General features: G+C 34.5%; 1 protein-coding gene across 1 annotated transcript in view; it reads right to left on the reverse strand.

Moving 5' to 3' along the window:
- SNTG2 (syntrophin gamma 2) overlaps positions 1-22148 on the reverse strand; it is a gene marked incomplete at both ends in the record, with an annotated part of 222831 nt that overhangs the window by 84375 nt on the left and 116308 nt on the right. Inside the window, 2 exons of the mRNA XM_084202591.1 lie at positions 12508-12549; positions 12659-12702. Coding sequence (XP_084058717.1) covers positions 12508-12549; positions 12659-12702 — 86 coding nt within the window. The remainder of the gene's footprint in view (positions 1-12507; positions 12550-12658; positions 12703-22148) is intronic.

The raw sequence follows: 22148 nt of genomic DNA on the forward strand, positions 1-22148 counted from the left end.
AGTCAGAATGTCACTAAATAATGCACTGCTCTGTGATGCTGAAGTTTTTGCAAAAGTCCACTAAGTCCAAAAAAGACAAATCCAGTATCTTTGCAGTAACATTCACTGCTACGTTGTTAAAAGAGAATTGCATTAGCAACTGGGTTTTGTTGTTTTTTAAAGGCCGATTAAATGCATTTAGTGCAGCTGACTCTGTGTGTGTGCTCCTGTGTATAAAGGAAACTCGTGTTCATATGTATAAAGGAAAAAAGGGCTTCAGCTGAAATGTTTGCTTTTCATGCTGGCTGCAGTTTGCAGGCTTTGTGTATCTCTATCAGCCCAGGGTTTATTGCGCTTCTCTTTCTCACATGCATTTCTCAGGAACAGAACAGAGAAAATGTTACAAATATAAATAGGAGATTCTATATCTCAACTAACTACAGGAGAGGGTCTGCAGAGAAAAATATGACTTATATTTTAGAAAAGTCTAATGACTTTTGTAATCTCATTTTTACTTTCAACACCCAGTTAAGAGAAATTCTATATACATCTATGCAGACAAGCCAATGGCACAATGCAAAGCTGCTGGCATTCTTTTTAAATTCTGGTTCTTTGTGTTTACTGTGATTTGATCTAAATATTCAAACATATCTGAACATTAATATTCACACTGCTCAGAGATTTAGAAAAGGTTTTGGCTGTTTGAAACAGGTTCTCTGTTATTAAGAACAGCAATTAAAATTGAAAATGAGAATGTTTTTGATGAATTATTTCACCTATGTGGCCCCTTAGCCAAATCTATTCTGAGTGCGGAAGTCAAATCACTTCACTGTGGCCATTTAAGAGATTCAACTCTAAAGTATTTGCTAATATATTTTCTAGAAATCAGTAAAGATCTTAGGATATGTAGAAATCCTCATTCACAGATATGTATCTCTAAATATAAAGAATCTGGATGGTAACCTAACACTTTAAACACAGGAAGTCAGATGAAATTAATCTTATCTTGCATACCTTGAAGAATATTTAAGTACATAAATTAGACTAAAAGTCCAAAGCAAAAATTATGAAGTAGAAGGATGTGAATCACCTGATGAATGCCTGAACTTGAGGTACAAGCATTTCCCAAATAAAACACTTGAAATTCACATGAAGTGAAAGTCTTGGACTTGAAAAGTATCTGGGTGGAAGGTTATGTACAAGCCTGCAACAGAGCAGGCAAAAAACTGAGATGCAGTAAAATATATGAAGAATTAGACCATAACATATCATAGTTAAAAAAAAAAAAGCCCAATGAAATATAGATAACTAAAAGTTTTAAAAATTCTTCACTCTTTAGACAGAACAATAGTATTTAACATTTAAAATGCCCCCTAGGCAAAAGTATACTTTGAGGCACTTTAGGAAATTTGGCAATTTCAGCTCAAAGCATATGAGCAGGGCTAAAAAATCTGGTGTTGTGCTTATATGTATATGAGTAGGCAAGGGAGATGTGTGACAAATAGACACCTTGCAATACAGGTAGATTTTAAAATGTCAGTAGACACAAAATGGCTTTAAATAGTTTTTAAAATTAAAATTGAATTGCAATTCATATTGGAAGACAATGATGCAGGATTAAGTTAGTTCAAGAAACAATGAATTCTTGATGCTTGTCTCTTTTCCAATGGTCAAATATGGAATGGTTTCAAACGAATACTTTTGATTCTTCTTTTCCTTAGCATTGCACTATTCAATGAGCAATAATCTCTTTTTAAATGCTTAGGTGGCTAAAACAAAGCAAGCCTTTGTGTCTGAAAATTTATACAAATTTGCTAGGAAAATGGCAGTCAATGTAGCCTTTGGAAATTTTCACAGATTTAAACTAAACTGCAACTTCTTAGTTTATTAATTTATTAATTCTTAATTCTAAATGAAGTAATTTCATTACTTAAACTTCTTAGTTTGCTCATTTCTAACTTTTCTCTAATTTCTGCCTATATAGTAGAAGACATTTTTACAGATAGCTTCAGTATCAATTTAAACAAATAATGCTGCTTCTGTATGATATAAATACCAGGCATTATGAACAAAAAAAGAAATTATTTCACTTTTTTTCATTGTTCTATACATATTTTTTTCTATTTAGTTACACACTCTAGCGTGTAATTAGCATTGTGTAAACAATGCTTGCAAAACTGTCTGGAAGATCAAAGGTGCTGTTACATACTATGCATTGGAAAATAAATTTTGACTCAACTTGGCTGTTCTCTGAAGCAATTAAAGTTTAAATAAATTTGTTAACTATTACCTGAAGCATTAAGACCCATTCCTAAGAAAATAACATTTTCAAAAAATTCCAAGAATATCAGAGTATTATGGGGAATTCTCTCTGGAAATGAAGGTCAGTCTCAACTGTGATCAGTGTGCTAAAAATAAAAAGTTCAAAACCACAGAACTCAGCAGTATGTTTTATTGCTTATCTACTGTTATGCATTACTTGTAAAAAGAAAGAATTGTCTCAGGTATCAAAAATTCACAACAGACAGATACACTAATCTGACTAGATGTGATTGCAAATGCATATGGTAAAGTGGAATCAGGACCCATAGAATTGCAAACATTTCTGTCGCAAAACCCAATTTCTGCAGTTCTTTTCAACCAAAGAAATTGGAACAGCCTAACCCTGCAGGTTCATAATCTTCAACTATATCCAGAAATTTTTCTAGATGATATTTAAGTGTTTGGGTTCATGCAAACTCAAAGGAGCACAGATTGAGCTAAAAAGACTAAATGCAGGTTTTCATGTATCCATTACTTTCCAATTTTCTTTGTTGTTTGCTGGTATCTGTAACACCTGCAAAGCTCTCAGAAAGAGATTTTATCTGACCTGAATTTTCTGAGGAGAGAGGTATCCACCAAAAAACTCTGCCATCATTTAATGGAAATTATATAAAATGATGATAAAGATAACTTCAGCTGAAGGATTTGCAATACTTAACAAAGGCTGTCTTGTTCTATCAAATGTACAAACAAGACCAGAAGGTTTTGAATTTTTCAAACCCAGCAGGTCATATGCTGCATTCTCTGATTTAGAAATTGCTAATGATTTGGACATTTCTTTCTTTTCTCTTTTTCACAATGACCCCTTTGATCTAGGTCTTCTAGCCTAATCTAGAGTTAATATAGGATTAAAGATAAGAAGTACCAAGAAGTGCTTTTGTTGCCTACACATTAACTGATGAAGCACAAGCTAGAAGACCCATGGAGTGATGAGTCTAATATGAGTCTAATGAAGTGCTCTGCAGCTTGAATCAGACACAGAATTTATTTATGATCACTCCTATCTTCATTCTTTCAGAGTTAAAGAACTGAGGAACCTGGAACACAAAAACATTTCTCCTTTACTAAACTCCTTACTGTTAGAGAACAGATTGTGGGAGAATAGGAATGGGGCTATGGCCGAGCCTCATCCCTAATAGGGTGCAGCTGTATAAGACAGATGAACAGCACTGAAGAAGAAGCACGGAATGCTGATGTGTATTGACCCATCATAAAAGAGTAAAAGAGCATGCCAGTGCTATGCATGTGAGAAAAGAGGTATAAAAAGTGCTAGTGGGGAATATTAAAGGGCTGATGCTTGCCACCATTTTCGGTGTCAGTTCTGTGTCCACTGCCACCTTACAGCATGTAGATGAACATAAAAGAACAAGAGGAATACCTATGGATAAAGTTCAGCACTATTTCATAGCAGTAGTACCCCCCTATGCTAGTCCTTAATGCTTGTGTTTCCCAAATTCCACAGACATGAAAGTGCTACTACCACTATAAACCTGCAGATCATCTGCAATATTCAGCACACATCAGAGAGAAATCTTTTTTAGGCCAAGTCCCATACATGAAACTTCTTTAGACTGTCTCAGGACTGCAGTCCTGAGAACATTATAGACCTGTTAATGATTCCTTGTACTTTTGCTACTGAATAGGCTTATATTTATTCTGCACAGACCACTGCAAAATATATTATTTCATTCAATACTAAAAATTTTCTTCACTGAGAAAATAACATGCTATTTGATAAGGGGAATAGCATTCAAATCCCATTGTCATGTTACAATCTTCTGAATTTGTTTCTCTTCCCTCTGAGTACTGATTATAGTTAGAGACATAACTGTTTAAATACAGTTAGGTATTTAACATGAATACATAAATACAGGGCTATACTTATTTTTTAAATACAGAGCTATACTTTTTTTAAATACAGGTCTATACTTTTTCTACTAGACATTTTTGTATTAGACTTTTTGATGCCTAATATCATATCAGACAAAAAAAAAAATCAAAACCCCTTTTGATTTTCTAATCCAGTCCTTTAATACTTTTGACGCAGTGTGCTAGAATATTTGGCATTTGAAGTGTATGAATACACTTCTGCTCTCTGACTGTTTTGTCTGCTCTCAGCAATAAGGAACAAGTGTAGGTGCTATTATTCATCCTCAAGTCATCAACTAAACAAATCAGTTTGAAATATTAGTGATACCTATAAGATCTAGTCACTTATTTAGATCACAATTCTATTAAGTCAATAACTTTTTGAAGAGAAATAGTACTTATGTACTATTATTGTACTATTACTAATAGTAAAATATACACTGTGATCTCAAAAGAGTTAATCTCCCTTGCGATCAGAAATACACCGATTTTATTAATGGATTCATTTTATGTGGTTGCAAGGCCTCTATATAACTTGTATTTCCCTCTCCATTAAACAAAACCTTAAAAATAGAAAATAACTGAGTTTCACTTATGTAAACAGCCTAAGTCTAATCTTTCACGAACATTTAATTAATCTTTTTAGAATCACCAGGGTGCACACTAACTCTTTCTTAGCCTGCAGCTCTATGTTGTGTTGATAACATTGAGCTAGAGTGTATAGCACTTCAAAATTCTCTATACCCTGATGAAATACTGAAGGTCACCTAATATAAGGGAGTAAATTATGAAGAGCACAATACCCTGTTCAGATAGGAAAAGGAAGACGTAAGAGAGAAATGAGATGGAGTTAAGTTAGCTTAAGTTAGTTTAGCCAGAGTGGAAAATGAGCAGAGTGACTAAAAAGGAAGAGATAGACTACTTTGGGCACAGTATATAAGGATCAAAGGAAGCAGGAGTCTTCATACTAATTATCAAGGATAAAAAGGGACATAATACAATATTGTTCATGAAGCTATGAAGTAGCTTTTTCTTTTCCTACCAGCCCTTTCAAAGACAATTCCCCCCATCTCCCCCACCCTCCCCACTGATTTACCACAGATAGCTTACACCCTTTTGTTCTTATTCCAAGTCCCTTTTTTGTTCGTGTATTTAACCTACCTCTATGACACTCAGTTTTGTACAGGTGGGAGGTGGAGGAGGAGGAGGAGGTGGAAGAACGTGCCCCTCTACTTATGAATAAAGTGGCTGGTATAATTTCTCATCAATCCTTTGTGCATCTTTCAAAATTTATTAAAGAAATAAATAGAAATTTGAAAGGGTTTAAAAGAAATGCATTTTTTAAAAAAATTAAATATCTTAATTCCTTGTAACCTTAGAAATTTTTAAAATTGTAGTTGTCCAGCCACACTGTTGTGCTTTACCTAAGTGATACATTTTGTATCCATAGCTTAACAAAGATTTCAATTCTTCCTAAAGCTCCTTTGTGTGAGGTACCTGAATTCTTCCACCAGTTTTAATTATAGTAATTCTGCTTTTGTGCTCAAAGATTATGTACATTGAAATGCTCATGATGCCAGTGTATTTGCTGCTTCTCTAATGTAGGAAATGAAGTTCCTGTGCACTGATGGAGGTAAAATAGCAAGGCTGAAATGAACTACTTAATGTGAACACTTTCTTAACATACTTAAAGCTTAAATTAAAATTGATTTCCACAATTGCGTTACAAAAGTTGCATAATATTTTGAGGTGTACATTTTACACAGGTACTTATGTTACTCCATTTAAAAAAAATCTTTCTCTGAAATTTTGCTATCTCCTACAAAAGCACAGTAAGGGGGCAAATGGATGCAAATTAAAATGGCAAAATCATGTTTTAAAGCATGTGCATTTTATCATTTGCATGTGAAAGACATTGGAGACCAAAAGTATCCTATAAATTGTTTCTTAGTGAGAAATGTTGCCAGATCCATTCGTTGAGGAAATAATCCCGCTTCTTAGAGCATCTGGAAACAATGAGGATGAATTGTACATTCCACAAAGTTGTAAAGTTATATTATCATTTGATGATTTTATGTAGCTTTATCTTTCTGCAGTGCCGGGATAAAGAATACTTATGGGAAATTAGCACCTGGAGAAAGGAAATTAAATTTAGACAGTTTTCATCCAAGCAAGGTGAAAAACTTTTAAAAATTATTTTTCTCACTGTCATGATAACTCCTGTTCTGCTGTGACTACATCTCCATGAAAGTAGATCAGGAAAATTCCATACAGTAACTGAAAGAAAACTGTCCAGCAAATATCACATATTAGCCTTTTTGCTATTGATGTTTGTTTCTGCCCACCTACGTAGCAGCAGCAAATTTTCTGAAGTACACAGTAAGTCTTAATGAAAGTGACTACACTAAACTCATTAATAAATGCTGCTCAATATAAGAGTTTCTTCACTTTGTTTGTTTCTGCCTCATGTCTGATGCATGCAGCTGCCCTGCAGATATACATTCAGCATTAACAGGTATTTGCTGTCCACATAATAGATGACTAAAACATTCTTTTAGAACTGAGGCAATGACAAATGAACAATGAGAACTACTACTAAGATAAAGTTAAGAAAGTAAAATCTTAAAAGATTGATAACTTTTCTTTGGTGTGTCTATGGTCCTATAAATATATAACAATGCATTAACTAAACATAAACTTTATGAATTTTTCATGTGTAAAGAGCTTCTCAATGAAAACCAACCTATAGAAATGATGCAGTTTTTTGAACAGTTATGTGTCAAAACTGCATTGTGCCTGAAAGTAACTTACAAACAGTTCCAATTCTATATGTTCACATTGGCTGATCCCAACTATAAGCCTCCTAATAATAAAGAAAGCAAGGGGTCAGTCTGAGATCATTTCAGCAAGCTCCCTGTTAATAATACTTTTGGGTTATGTATTCTACCTGTGATGTTTCTGTTCACACATCTTTAGGAAACTGGAGACACTCTCATAGTCTGGAGCACATCAAAACCTTAAGCCACTCAAGACACCCTTACTCCACACCCCAAATTGTCCATTTAAAGAAAATGATAACAGCACCACATTGGGAAGACAATATATGCAATCAAAAACAAGTGAAAGTTTCTTACACAGAAACTAGTCATAGAAAAATTGATATGTATAACCCCCTAAATGTCTTTTTGAACACCTAATGACAATGTAGGTCAGTATTGGAAATAAGCTAGAGTGAGAAAAGTATAAGATGCTAAAGGTTTTGGCTTAAACTCTAAGCAGAAATAGTTCACTATAACCTAAACCATCTGAATAACCAAAAGCACTCTACACAATCTAATAGCAAACCCTGGAAATTATTGAGGAAATGCGAGAGCCATGCAGTTGAAGAAAGAAATCAAATGGTTTCATGCAGAGGAATCACACCATCTTCACATGAGGTGAAAAAAGCTCAGTTACTGGTTCTTCTGGATCTGGTAGAATTACCCTTCCAATATTAATAGAATACTTTTATGCTGGGAAAACAAAAAAAATTGCAGTACAAAGTACAAACTATTCAAGTAAATCATGCAGAGCATTGCTAAAAGTAGTGTGAGGTTGCAATATTGGTACCATTAAGATAGACCTCCAAGAAATGAAACATACACAGTTTGTCTAGATACAAAAATATTAATTTCTCCTTCATTTAATACTCATTTTATACTTGTTGTACTTGAATTACACTCTTCATTTTTTACTTATTAACATCTTTTATGATGGGTGAAAAAACATATTCAAACCAAATAGCATCCCACAGGAAAAACTGCAGAAATGCAAGCAGTAATTTGAAGTTAATAGTCTAGGGTCAGAAAGGTGTGTAGGTCTGTAGGGGTAGCTCTACATGTTAGTGTAGCCACTACCTGGGCAATCTAGCTAAAAAAAATTTCCTTGAACTTTGGTCTGTATTGTTGACTATTTCGAGCAGTAGTCTTAAGTTTTTAAACCTTCTGTGTATATCAAATAAAAACTTTATTTTTTATTTCTCTAAATGTCATAAAATTGTTGCCTCAAATATTAATGAATTACGTATTCCAATATTAACACATGGTTTAATCAACAGAGCAGAACACTTCAATTTTCACATTGTAAATACATACCAATTTGTTTGAAGATTAATTATTTTAATAAATCAATAAAATCTACTTATTAATATAATCATATTAACAAGATATTCTTACACAGTAAAAATTTTTAATAAAAAATTATTTTTGCTACTTCTCAAGCATCTATTTGAAAACCTATTTTTTAATTTATTTTATTATTTTATTTTATAATCCATTACTCTAGCTCTATGTTTTTTATTATTTTATTAGTTTTTATCTATTTATTCAGTAGTTAACCATTATGTGCCTTTTCTAGTTATGCATTCTCTGATGTTTTTCTATTTGATTTCTTTTTTTTCTGATATTATATGGATAAAATTCATAATCTGTGCCATTCGGAACTGAATTCCAGAAGAACATGCAGAGAACTTCAATTCCAAAATAGCTAATGCACAAATGAAAATAAAGTTTCAGTAAATCAATGAAAATAAACAATTTTTGGATTCAATCCTTGAATCGCAGTTAATCAGCTTTATGAAGAACATGTTCATCACTTCCAGCCAGACATGCCAATTACACATTAAATAGCATTACAGTAAACATCTGAAGTACTAAATATTTTCTAAAAATTCATTACTATTAACCAAAAACTGTTAAAATTCTGAAAATCTAAAATTATTCCTACTGGATAGATTCTCTGTTTTTATGGATATTGTTTATTTAGCATTGTCCTTCTGTGACAATATTCGTAAATAAAAAGAAAAAAATGTTTCCAAGTACTTTTCTGGATCACTGAGCAAAATTCCAAAGAGGAATACAAAAAATGTGTAAACATACTAATTTACTATAAAATATTTACTATTTTACTATAAAATACACGAATAAGAAAAAAAAATAACATGCAGCACCTAATTTTCTATTTTTGTATAACTAAACACCCTCTCCTGCATTTTCTAGCTAATGGAAATAATCAGTTTATAAATCCTTGAAATAGGATTAATTTCATACAAAATTACATTTGAACTAATCATAGATTCATAGAAAGCAGTCTTCATGAGAGATTATGTAGAAACCTGTCTAATTCCCCTTTGAAAGGCAATAGAGATGGTTTTTCATCACATTTCCTACAATTTGCTTATGGTGGAAACAAGCAGGTACTTCTAGTGCATTTCAGCAGATGGTAGTGCTTACCTCAGGGACTCACAAAATTCTTTCTGAACCTCTTTCACTAAGAACAGGGAGAGAAAAGTACTCAGACTTGCACCACAAAATGCCAAGAAGTCTGCTCAGCCCTTTGATGGGTGAAGAAGATGCTCAAAGCGCTGGAGCACCTCTCCTATGATGACAGGCTGTGGGAGTTGGGGTTGTTCAGCCTGGAGAAGAGAAAACTCAGGGGAGACCTTCCAGACCCTAAAGGGGACTACAAGAGAGTTGAAGAGGGACTTTTTACAAAAGAATGTAGCAATAGTTCAATGGAGAACAGTTTTAAACTCAAGAAGAGGAGGTTTGGATTAGATATGAGGAAGAAATTCTTTACTGTGAAGGTAGTGAGGCACTGGAGCAGGTTGCCAGAGAAACTGAAGATGTCCCATCCCTGAAGCGTTCAAGGCCAAGCTTGATGGGACTTTGAGCAACCTGGTGTAATGGAAGATGTCCCTGCCCATGGGTGTTGGAAGTAGATGATCTTCAAGATCCCTTCCAAACAAGACATTTTCTGACTCTATGAATCTAAAAAATTCTGTTGAATCAGAAAACTGCAATCTCACGTTTCATTTCCTTTCACGGTTTATTGTAAATATCTTGAAAATTGAAGTCCCAGCCAAAGAACATCAAGTGGTACACCTTTGGAAACTTCAACCAAATACTCCTTTATCTTTGCTTCCCTCTTTCTCTCCACTCAGGAGATCTGACTGCTCCTTTCATGTTATGCACATTGACAACCTGATTAGCCACCAGGGAAAGAAAATTAAATTGCCTCTCTGATAAACAGTACAGTAACTATATTAATCTCTGAATTAACATTTTCTGCTTTCTCCACACCAGTATACCATTTCTAAAAATAAACTTAAGTTTCAAGGAAAATAAATTATTTTCAATTTTCCACACTATTGTATTACCTACTACAAAAGCAGAACTTTTCTTGGCACTGATTCTGAATTACTTATTCTATCCATACCCTTAGCCAGAGCTAATGTGTGATAGTAGAAGCTTGAATAATTGTGGAGAAAAACAAAATCTAGTATCAGAAGCAAAAAACAGGAGAGCCAGTTTGTTGTTAAATTGTTTGGCTTGTCCAGAAGTAATCACCTTTTAACACTGCTGGAGTTCAAGGGTCAAGAAATAAAACTACCTATTTGGTACAATCAGGACCAGCTAACTACATAAACATCTCAGGAGGGATGATGGTAGGTAGCAGGCAGAACAAACTGGCCTCCTTTGCTAAAGTTCTCAGATTTTGTAGCTTTCTTTCCCATGTATTAACCCCAATGGGTTTTAGGTCTTTAACACCTGGGAGCCATACTGATGTACATTACACTTAAGCTCCAGTTTTGTAAAATAAAGGTTTTCTGAGTGTGTGCTGACTGAGTGCACCTCCTCACATCCTGCAAGGGTGAGCCAGAAGACATTCTAAAATGGCAGAAAGTAAAAGCAAAGAGAGAAAACGTCTGAACAGTAAGGAATGCCATTGTGAAACAAACAAACAACATAAAAAATGGAAAGAAAATTTTTGAAAACATTTGTTAGAGTTACAATTTAAAAAATAAAATAATCAAACCACAACAAGACAAACAAGACAAACAGAAAAAACCCATCAGTTCAACACCAAAAAAGTAAGAAACATATTTGCTTCTGCCCTTAATGCCAGATGCATATAAACCAAGCCAAAAGAATGACTCAATAACCTTTGACAGGCTTCCATTGTATTATGTTAACAAGGTTTTGTGAGCTTGAGCCCAGAGTGGATTAAGAATACCCAAGCCTCACTGATGAGTGTGTTTTGAACAGAAGTGCTGGAGCACCTCTCATTTAACCTGAGCGACATTTGGGCCATCCTTTATAGAGAGAGAAGATGTAGGTATGATTTTCTAAAAGTTAGATGAGTTCTTCATCCTTAACCTCCTATTTTATGGACATCTACCCATAGTTACTATATTACTAGCTCAATATATCATAAGAAGCTTAATATGATATATACCTTCTTCAGTGGTGTTTCTGGTGCCTAAACCTTCTTTTTTAAAGCATTTTCTTCAAATTGCAAACCCACCATGTTCAAATAAAGAGAACTTTATCTCAACCATTATTTCATAAAAATGGTTGGACTTTATCTCAACCACTATTTTTTTTCTCTACTGCCTGACACATTTTTCTAACCCTATTCTGATCATAGTAACAGGCAGGGGCAGTAGCAATTATACTTAATGCTTCTACTGAATTCCAACGTACAGGGAAAGGAGCAGCACTTTGCATTTCTCTCTCATTCCTCATCTCTGTTGTGTTAAACTGACAGTTCTGGACACTTCTTGGTTTTTACAAACAATCCTTAAGGGAAGTAACTTACCATTTTGTGAGGAGTAGCTTTCTAGAAGTTTAATTTTTTTTCTGTGCAATAACAACACAGGCAGCAGGAGGGCAGTTCACCAATACACAATAGATCTATTACTGAGACTGTCTGTAAGAGAGTCAGCTTGATGGTATTAATCAACACCAAGAAAAGGACTGCAAGATCATGCAGCTGCACTTTATCTTGACCTAGAGAGATCACCTTCAAGTAATAAAAGCAAGTTTAGTTCTTTTGCCCATGAAATTTCTGCCCTGCTGATAAGACTGCCAAAGCTCATGTCATTTATGGTTCCTACAGATGTTATTCTGAGATACTGCCAATAAAGAGGCAACAGGGGTAACAATTTTTATCTATAAGGCCTTGCACTGCAGACCGGAAAGCGCTGCACATCGAGCAAATGTGAACTGGCTTTGTCCTCATACAGTCAGTCTGATAAATGAAGCAAATCTGTAAAACCTGACCACTGTTCAATAAATTATTTCGTTTCAGGTTAGACCAAACATTGTGGGAAATTTGATTTCAAAATGGAATTAAATAACTGGAAAAGTTTTAATAATCAAATATATGATGAGCCTGACAATAGCATTGTCTTTATAGTAAAAAGAGTAAATTCACTTGAAACAAGACCAGAAACAGAACAGTTCGGACATAAGATATTTTGTACACTAATAAAAAAATCAATGTGGAATGACTTACCACTTCTTCATGGGTAGCACTTTCTACATTTATACCATTAACCTAAAAACAGATACGATAGGGAGAAAATGATTTGTAATGTGAAGTTAGTTACTGAAATAAAAGCAAGTATGAAACAAATGTCTGTGGAAAAAAGCGAATGTTTACTGACCTGTATTATTGCATCGCCTATAAATAACATTCCTGTCTGTTCAGCTGTGGGATTACAGAAGGAGTAGATTTTAATTGATATTAGTACTGAAAAAAATGTTATATTCTCTTCCAGCAATTGCTTTAACACACTCTTTGTAATCCTCATTTGAAACTGATTTGGTTGTGAAAATACCAATGGCACAGCAATCAGTATTCATCCAAAAAAGCTAATAGATTCCTAGCAATTTTACACAAATTAAGAGAGCTACTTTCCAAGCATAAAGAACTTGGTTAGTATGGAATACAAATGTCAATTCTCACTAATGAAGGATTTCAATAAATTATGTGGAAAATGTGATTCACACTTTTCATTATTCTTCCACAAAAGGGAAACAGGGACTGCTGTAATTAATAAGGTTGTGACTAGAATTTAATACAATTCTAACATGAAGTTTGAGTTAGTTTTGTCCTTAAGAATAACATTATTTTGATCTGCATACAATTTGCATATTTCCTGCCTTACAGAGTTAATGGAGATAATGTCATGAAACTTCACTCAACTCTCCATAGATACAAACAATGGCATTTTTGACGTCTATTTGCTAACTTTCAAATTTTTAACTTTTTTTTTGTTGGAATTTGAGGATTTTTATCTCATGAATTGCATAAACTAATTAAAATTAAGGCTTTTATCCTTAAAAGATTGATAGCATTAAAGAAGGCCTATTAGTCTTAGACACGACCTCTAAGGTCACACCTTGAGGCTTAGAAGAATGCCATCAATGTTAACGAAGACAGTAATATGAGAAATGAAAGTAGAAGTAAAAAAATAAGAAAAGACTGAATAGAATATTCTTGATTTCTGCAATTTAGCTGCTGCTACTGCATATGTACCTTTGTTACAAAATAGCACTTTTTAAAATAGAAATTGTTCATCACTCTTTCGGCAAATAAAAATTATGGTTCATTAGTAAATACTTAGGAAATATTTCTCTATTTATTTTAAAAATCATGTTACAGGTGGCTTTGGAGGTCTTTACCCCACTTCTCATCCTACTTTGTATTTAAATCATGCATATAATTTTTGATAGCTGGCATAGAAAAGACATCTATGTACAGAAATTTAACAGAATAAAAGCAGTTCAAAACTGTCAGAAAGCAATTTGAAGTAATCTGTTCTGGGTACATACATTGGTAGAGATGATGAACATTAGTGTGGGCATCTCAATACTAAACTTCTATTTGAGATGTTAGTAATACATACACCAATAGTGAAAAATGGGAACAATTTTTAATTCAGTGCTTATATTAGGGCCACTGGACTATTTTAAAAAAAAGTGGAAGCATCTTTGAATTGGAGATAGAAGGAAGAGGATGAGTTTGAAATTCCAATTGAGGCAAAAAAGAAAATGATGAATTCAAAGGATGCATGTCTTGTACACAGTGTCTGATTGACTCAGAAGTGAGTGGAGAAATTTTAAGCATTGTTGTATCAGCAAGCTGCCATGGTTTAACCTTAGCTGGCAACTATTTACCATGAAGCCATTTGCTCAACCCTCTTTTCCAACCCTGTTCTTCTGCCCCATGCCACCTCCAGGGATGTGGAGAAGACTTGAAAAAAACTCCATAAAACCAAAACAACTTGTGGATTCAGACAAGAACAGTTTAATTATTGAAGTATAATGTAATAATAGCAATGGAAAGGAGACAATGTACAATAAAACCCAAGAGAAACAAGTGATGCACAATACAATTCCTCATTTTCTGCTAGCTGATGCCCAGCCCATCCCTAAGCAGCAACTAGCAGCTCCCAGCCAATTCCCCACAGTTTATATTCCAAGGATGATATTCTATGGGATGGAATATTTCTTTGCCATGGAATATATTTTCACTAGTTTGGGTCACCTCTCCTGGCCATGCTTGCTCCCAATTTCTTGTGCACCTGTTTGCAGGCAAAGCTTCGGACAGTGAAAAGACTTTGATTTAGGGAAAGCACTGTTTAGCTAGAACTAAAATATCAGTGTGTTATCAACATCATTCCCATACTCAATCAAAAACATAGCACTGTACCAGCTACTAAGAAGAAAATTAATCCTATCCCAGCTGAAAAGGCATGTGTGAAGAGGCAGAACAGAAAGAGATCATGAATCAAAGCAGTTAATGACGAGGTTCCTTATATCCATACTGTAAGTTTCAGGAATTTTAAATGAGATCAGACTGGTCCTCCAGTCTAAGTGCTCTCAAGCGAAGAGAAGCTGACCAAGGAAAATTAGTAGAACAAACTTTCTGTTTTGTGGACCCCTAAGCATCCTATCCTAGGGCACAACAGTGCCACACTGTGACACACTCCTGCTGCCAGTAACAGCTGCAAGAGGACCCAGTAAGCAGAAGCAGATCTTGCTTGCAAGTACTGCAATAGTCCCTGAAACTGGAATCAGTGTAGAACCTGTGTCGCCCTGATTTTTTAAGGTTTTTTAAGCCTTCTGATGTTGACATTCTTTTAGAGAACTTTCTCACACACTTTCTGTAAACAGCACATTGTTTTGCATTCCTTTATAGAAGAAGAGAACTTTGATAGACTGTTAGTTTGTCCAATGTCATTGGAGAGGTGGCACTGTCACCCTCCAATCCACTGTCACTTTTAGAAAACTATATATGTTAGAGTCATAAAATAAACTGCCTTTTTTTGCTCTTCACCTTGAGAGCAGCGGTGTGCGCCTGTGTTCTTTCATGTTCCATAGCGACAAACCTGGAAAGCAGCCAAACAAGGTGAAACACAGGGACAGTGTGTCCTCAGCCTCCTTCAGGAGGAAAACCCTAGCAAGCCAACCCTCAGATATTACTCTGGGCAGGGGTCACAGCTGGATTCATGGCCCAACCCCCTGCAGCAAGGCAGATGTGTTTGTTTGCTCTCCAACAAGTACCAGTCAGCTGCTCTGCAGGCCACAGATGTGATGAGGACAGCACATGTGGGCAGCAGCAGGGCTGCTTTCCTGAGGCCCCGTGCTGTTGGCTCTGCTGGGTGGTCAAAGCAGCTTTTGGGAAGATCAGCTGAAAACAGCAATGTAGGAAAAAGCACAGTAAATAAAGAGATGCGGAAATGTAAGAAACTAATTTGGGAAAAAATTCTGTAAGAGGTGGCAACAGAAAAATCTAGGGCAAGAAAGCAAATCATACTGAACCAGAAAATGTTTGTGCAAAATCTAGGGCAAGAAAGCAAATCATACTGAACCAGAAAATGTTTGTGCAAAAGCTGAGGTCCTGATGGAAGAGTGCATGATGAAGATTTATGGGCACATAGGTAGGTATTGCCATTTTCCTAGATGTTCATCTATCTGTGATCCACTGCATAATGACACAACAGCACAGTTGTGCAACACTGTCTGTCTTCTGAGAAAACTGCTGCATTGTAACAAAAGTTATAAGAAAATACAGACTAGTATTCATGCAAAAAAAGGAAGGACTAAATTCTAGACACAGCTAAAATTCTTGAAATAGCACTATTTAACAGCTTAAGGCTTAAAAAGGAAAAGCAGTGATATGAAAAGGTATAAAACCTCAAGGAAGAAAACTGGGTAAATGGAGGATTGTAACTTGGCAGCATAGAAGACAATTCACTTGTCTTCTATGGAACAGTGGAGACTGAACCTTTCCCCCAGGACTGTTGACTGCCAGGTCAGCAAAGAACCATTGCTCATTCCACAAGGGTGATGAATACTGCCATATCCCCTCATGTGTGTTAGCCAATAAATTTTATAGTTTAAGAGCACAAAGCAATTATATCCTGCTTGCAGAATCCTGAAAAACAATCAAGGCTGTCCACATAAGTAGATGAGAGAAGGAGCATTATGTGGTCAATACCAAAACACTCTATGAACTGAAACAAACACAGCATTTGGGACAATCAAAGAATTCTCTCTAGAGGTGCATTATGCTGCATACCAAACCAATAAGCTGGAAACCTGCTGCTTGCTGACATTTCTGTGATGGAAGTCTTTGGGTTTAGACAATGGTCTATAATTTAAAATCAATGACGGTTACTCAAAAAATATGTTTATCATAAATGAAATTGTAGAGGGTGTGTCACTACAATGCAGAATTTACAATATGGTTTAGAAATATATTAGAAATAAAGTGACTGGAAAAACTATTTGGAGACAAAAGTCAGTCCTGTTTCTCTAAGGCATATTTTAAACCTGAAGAAATCTATTGATGTTTCCAGGAAATCACATTCTTCCTACATGACAGAAATATTAAGTAAAATCTTCCACACTTTGTGAAACTTTCTCCCACTGGCAGCATCCTCATATACAAAGGTGCTTATGAAAGGCTACTCTAAAGTTATCAGTCACTATGTGTAAAATGAAGCAACACTAAAACCAAAATACTTCAAAAAGAGCTTTGGGCTACCTTATTTACTGAAACAATAAATGCAACTTCTTCAGAATCCAGTTTGCCTCTTGAAGTTTTATATCACCTCTACTCTTCATCTTAATTATCTTTAAAGAGGTTTAATGCTGATGAAATGCTGTACGTTGATTAAATTCAAAAGTAATACTGAATGAAGGAAAGCAGGATGGACACATAAAAGGCCTTATGGTGAAGTGATGGTATGAAAATAATAATGAAAAAACTAAAATCTTATTTTGAGTACATTAGATTTGAAAAAAAATCAAAATATTAATGATCCATCATTCTAATCTGTAAAAAAAAAAAAGCAACCTCTAACAGCGCCATGAACCATTAAAAATTCTTTTGCACTCAGTGAGAAGGGAAATGAACCAATAATTCTAGCTTTGCTTTGCTTACTTTTCTAATCCACTAGGGCTGAAGAAGGGCTGTATCAAATTTTCCAAATTTCTAAGGTGGTGAAATGGTAAATTTACTGAACAGAGTCTCTGGAAATACTTACTTAGAACTAGTTAATTGATGCATATCTCTATGCAGATTTGAGTCTGTAGATAATCTGATGTCTTTATATTTTTCAAGACTGGTCACAGTACATATTTTCACTCAGTTTTTGTTGAATTCCTGAATCACATGAGAAACATACAAGGTACTATGTCTTATGACAAAAAATACTGCTTAAAGCACACAGTGATCTGCACTGACTTAATGGATTTCTCAATTCATAAGCTTAACATTAAACATATGCATAAGTATTTAATTGCATGAAGAAAATCCAAAGGAATAGTTAAGAAACTGGATGAAATGAAAAGATTGGAAAAATTAGCATTAAGGATGCGAAAGACAACTTCAATATATCCAGATGTATTTTTCCCCTCCTCTTCCATGAACTGGACATAATTACACTCATGACTGTAAAGATACACCTGCTGCAAGCAAGACCTTTTATCTGTGATTTAAAACACAACTATATCAACTCAATTATTTACAGACATTGGACCTTGAATACATTCTTGCTAGGTTGAATAGAAAAAAACCTTCCTGAATCAGAGGTCAAAATACCTTGCTTTTACTTGTTGATTTTTAATAGTTCGTTAAGATTTTCCTGTTATTAATAGGTACTGCCTTTCATGGCCAGTCTAGTCCTGAGAAGACAACAGTTAAAAAGAAATTGAAAATATTAAGAATGTTCTTCCTTGCCTTCTGAAAATAAGTTTGGCGATGAAGGCATAGGTCCATGAGAAGGAACAACGAGTATGCAAACTTCATAGATCATTAGCTTTCTAATAATAAAGAAAAATAATACTGTGAAAGAGAATAAAAGATTGATAGAAAATAAGATTGATGCTAAAACAAAATCCTGAAGAAATTTTAAAGTGATATTAGGAAATAATATCCAAAAATTAAACACCCAGCTTCAGCTGTCTTATATTCTAATGAGGGTTTATATTCCTATGAGGCTATATGTTCAAAGGTGGCCTTGTATTCAGTCTTCACCCTCATTAGCATAAGGTGTAACAAGTTTTTGATCCATTCTGGCTTCCTTATAAACCTAAATACCTCTGTTTGCCCTTAATTCATCCTTGCTATTGAGCTGGCTGGCTCAGTGGAATGAATATGCAAGGCTGAAGAAGCTAAGGTGAATACAGCTGCAGGGATGAAGAACATCAGCTGGGGATAGAACCATGCAGTTCTGTGCAGCTTGGTGCAATCTCACATCATGCCCACCACCCATGGAGGAGGTATCACAATTTCACACTGAACCATCTTTGGCATGTGAAACTGGTAAAAGCCCTCATCATACTGATGCCATGTCTTCCAGACAGTCCTGAATGCAGGAGCCAGGATGTGATACTTGGACACAGTCTGTGTTTGCAGAGCACACGGTTTTAAGCCAAGAATGTTTTGGTTGATGAATGTCTGGAGTTCAATCCAGTCCTGGACAGCATCAGTTAGAAATGGACTTAGCATAAAACAGAAGATTTTTCAACATAGCAGAATGTGAGTTATGAGTCAACTTTTGCTACAGAAAGTGGGAAAATGAGTTAAAAATAAGATTTTAATTAATTTTGTATCTTAAAGCTAAAGGAGATTTTTTTGAAACTGGCACAATGCAAACTAATCTTATTCCATTGCATTTTATTTAATTTTATTTACCTATTTCATCACGCTTCATGAGCTGAACCCACTGCTCTGCTTAATCATTGCTGCATGTCTGACTCCACATATTACACTAGCTATGAGCGGAACTCACAGCAGTAGACAAATTATTGCAAAAGGTCTCACAAAATGAAAAGTTGTATCAGATGAAAATGTGATTGTTAACTGGATAATTCTGCAACAAAACAATACTTTATTGTTTGATGTTTAAACAACCAGAATTTCCAATATTATATGTGGTAAATCATTTATACATAGGATAAACTTTGATTTCATAAACCATTCATTTTTACAACCTCCACCATCTAGATTCTACAAACTCATAAAGCATCTTCAGTAATTAAAAATGGGAATACACAGGGGAAGATGTAAACCTATGAAATCTTGTACACTTTATCCACATAGAGCATCTCAAGATTGAAGTATTTTTTATCAATCTGATGCATTCACTGTACAACAAAAAGCCTGACTGATATTATTCCTTTCCAAGTTCTGGACATTACATTATATAGCTCTAAGAATAGGACTCTACATTTATTTGACTGTAAGTCCACAGCACTATATGCCTTTAATAAATTGTTACTATGATTATACCACATACATAAAAATATAACACAACTGGAAATTAATAGCAAATCACCAATTAATGTACAGCGAGTATAATGTACTCCATCTTAAGCCAGTTTCAAAAGGAAAAGACAAAACCAATACTGTATTAAATTACATTAAAAAAACCCCAAAATCCAAATCAGCCTGAATCAGGCTTATAGAACATTACTTGGAAGTTTCAAAATCAATAATTCTTTCCATAACCTGGGACATTATCAGCAATGTTGTTGCTACCCTGAGTCAAGTGATTATTTGATATATGGGTAGGAAAAACACCTGGTTTTGGAAGTGAAATAATTTCCTATGGGATAAAAATTACTCTCAAGTTTATAACTCTACATTATATTTTAAAGTTTGCATTTAATTTTTCTCATTCTGTTTGACACAGAAATTTCTTCCCTCTGCAATTAACTTTAGCAAAAGTTTTGGAGGTAGGAAAAAAAAAGGTAATCTTTGCTAGAATGGAAGGCAGAATCAATAGAGAAAACTTAAAAGTCCAGACTTGGTGATAAAACTTGCTGTAATACTGTTGAGGAGGACCTGCTCAGGAAAAACTCAATGTATATTTTACTGTGATTTGCAATTCATCAATCTCCAGCACTAAGTGACCAAATAATCTTGTAGTTCAAAAATGCAAAGTTATGCTCTTGAAACTGAGTTTCTATGTGTGTTTCAGTAAACTTGTTCACTGAAAGAAGAGTGATCTAGATTAACTTGATTTGAAATTTATAAACAGTAATCACAGCTGAGAGGTCAAAACTATAAGAATAGTATTTATAAGTACTGCTGCTATGGATGGGCTTCTGTGAAATAATGGAATGAAATCCGACTGGAATGTTCATCCTATTTCAAAAACTGAAGCACAAATGCTCTCAGCTGATGCTTAGGTCAGTGCCAACAAAATCACTTATCCAATGTTTGAAAAAATTAAACAGTACAAAAATAGACAACTAATTACTTTATTTAGGACAAGTAATACTTTATTTAGATAGTACAAAGGTTATAAGAGATCTAAAAGAGAAATAACTGTTTTATTCTATTATACTTCTACCTTTGGAATTAAAAATAGTACTATATCCATACAAAGTAAGGTTGTAAACATTATTTTATAGTGTTGTCATATAAAAGGCATTAAATTTCATTAGAAGTACCACAAATTATCAAACATTTTAGGAAATCCGCTCTTTATTTACTAAGGAGAATTTTACTCATGTATGTTCAGGTGTTTTAGTCAAGTACAGAAAAAAGTAAAATGACTAATAAGAAATTGCTTTTTTTATCGGGTAAATTATTTATTTTCTAATGTTACTGCACAATAAAGCCTTTTTTATTTTTTAAAATTCAGCATATTTGCTTGAAGCAGCAATGAATCTCACTGCTTAACTAAGAGCCACTCTAAAAGCCAGTTTCACTGTTATTAGTACCTTGTGTAATGAAAATCCATTGGTGATTTATCTACATTATGAATATACAGATTTTCAGTCCAAAACATAGTTTTAGATAAATCTGCACCTGTCTCATCTCTCTGTCATGGATAACACTTCTCATTATATTAAACTTTTTACAGATATTCCTTTCTATGTAAATACATCTGTATTTTGCTATGTGCGTCTGTGTATCAATATATATATTATATAAATGGAGAGAGAATGCACATATTTATAGAACACTTCTGATTTTCCCTTAAATAATATTGCCAGATTGTTTTCTCTTACATTAAAACACTAGAATCTAAAACCAGAAATATTGCCTCAATGTCACCTGTGAGATAAATTTAGATATGTTCTCCTACTTTATTTCCAGTTATATATAATCCTAGAAGAGTAACACTGTGAATAGCCTTTGTTATTATCTTCCTCCTTTACTGAATACCAGCACCTCTCTGAGATTTGTGAGATGATATATCAAAAAAAAAAGATTCGCAGTGTAAGAAGGTTGAGCACTTCCAAAATTATTCTGAAAATCTTTTGAAGCTTTTTAGAAATATTTATTTTCTGGAAGAAACAAGCAAACAAAAACTCCACTCTATTTTCTTTTGCACAGAAACTCAGTAACTGAAATGGGAGTGTTGCAAGCCCCGTGCCCCAAAAAGCACTTCTATCTCAGATCTCTGATCTTTAGCACCTGCAGCACTACCTGAATCACAGACTCACTCAGGCTAGAAGGGATGCAGGAGCTAAGTGGAACCTGCCTGAATACTTCCTTCATACCTTGCCAGACGCGTCAATGTCTTCATTCCTCACTGATTCAGCCAGGAACATTTCATATGGTCTTGCTGTGATACAGCACTGCCAGTGGTTATATTCACTACTGATTTTGGAGTTTCCTCAGAC

This window comes from Fringilla coelebs, assembly GCF_963513975.1.
Source record: "Fringilla coelebs genome assembly, chromosome: 3".
Lineage (NCBI taxonomy): Eukaryota > Metazoa > Chordata > Aves > Passeriformes > Fringillidae > Fringilla > Fringilla coelebs.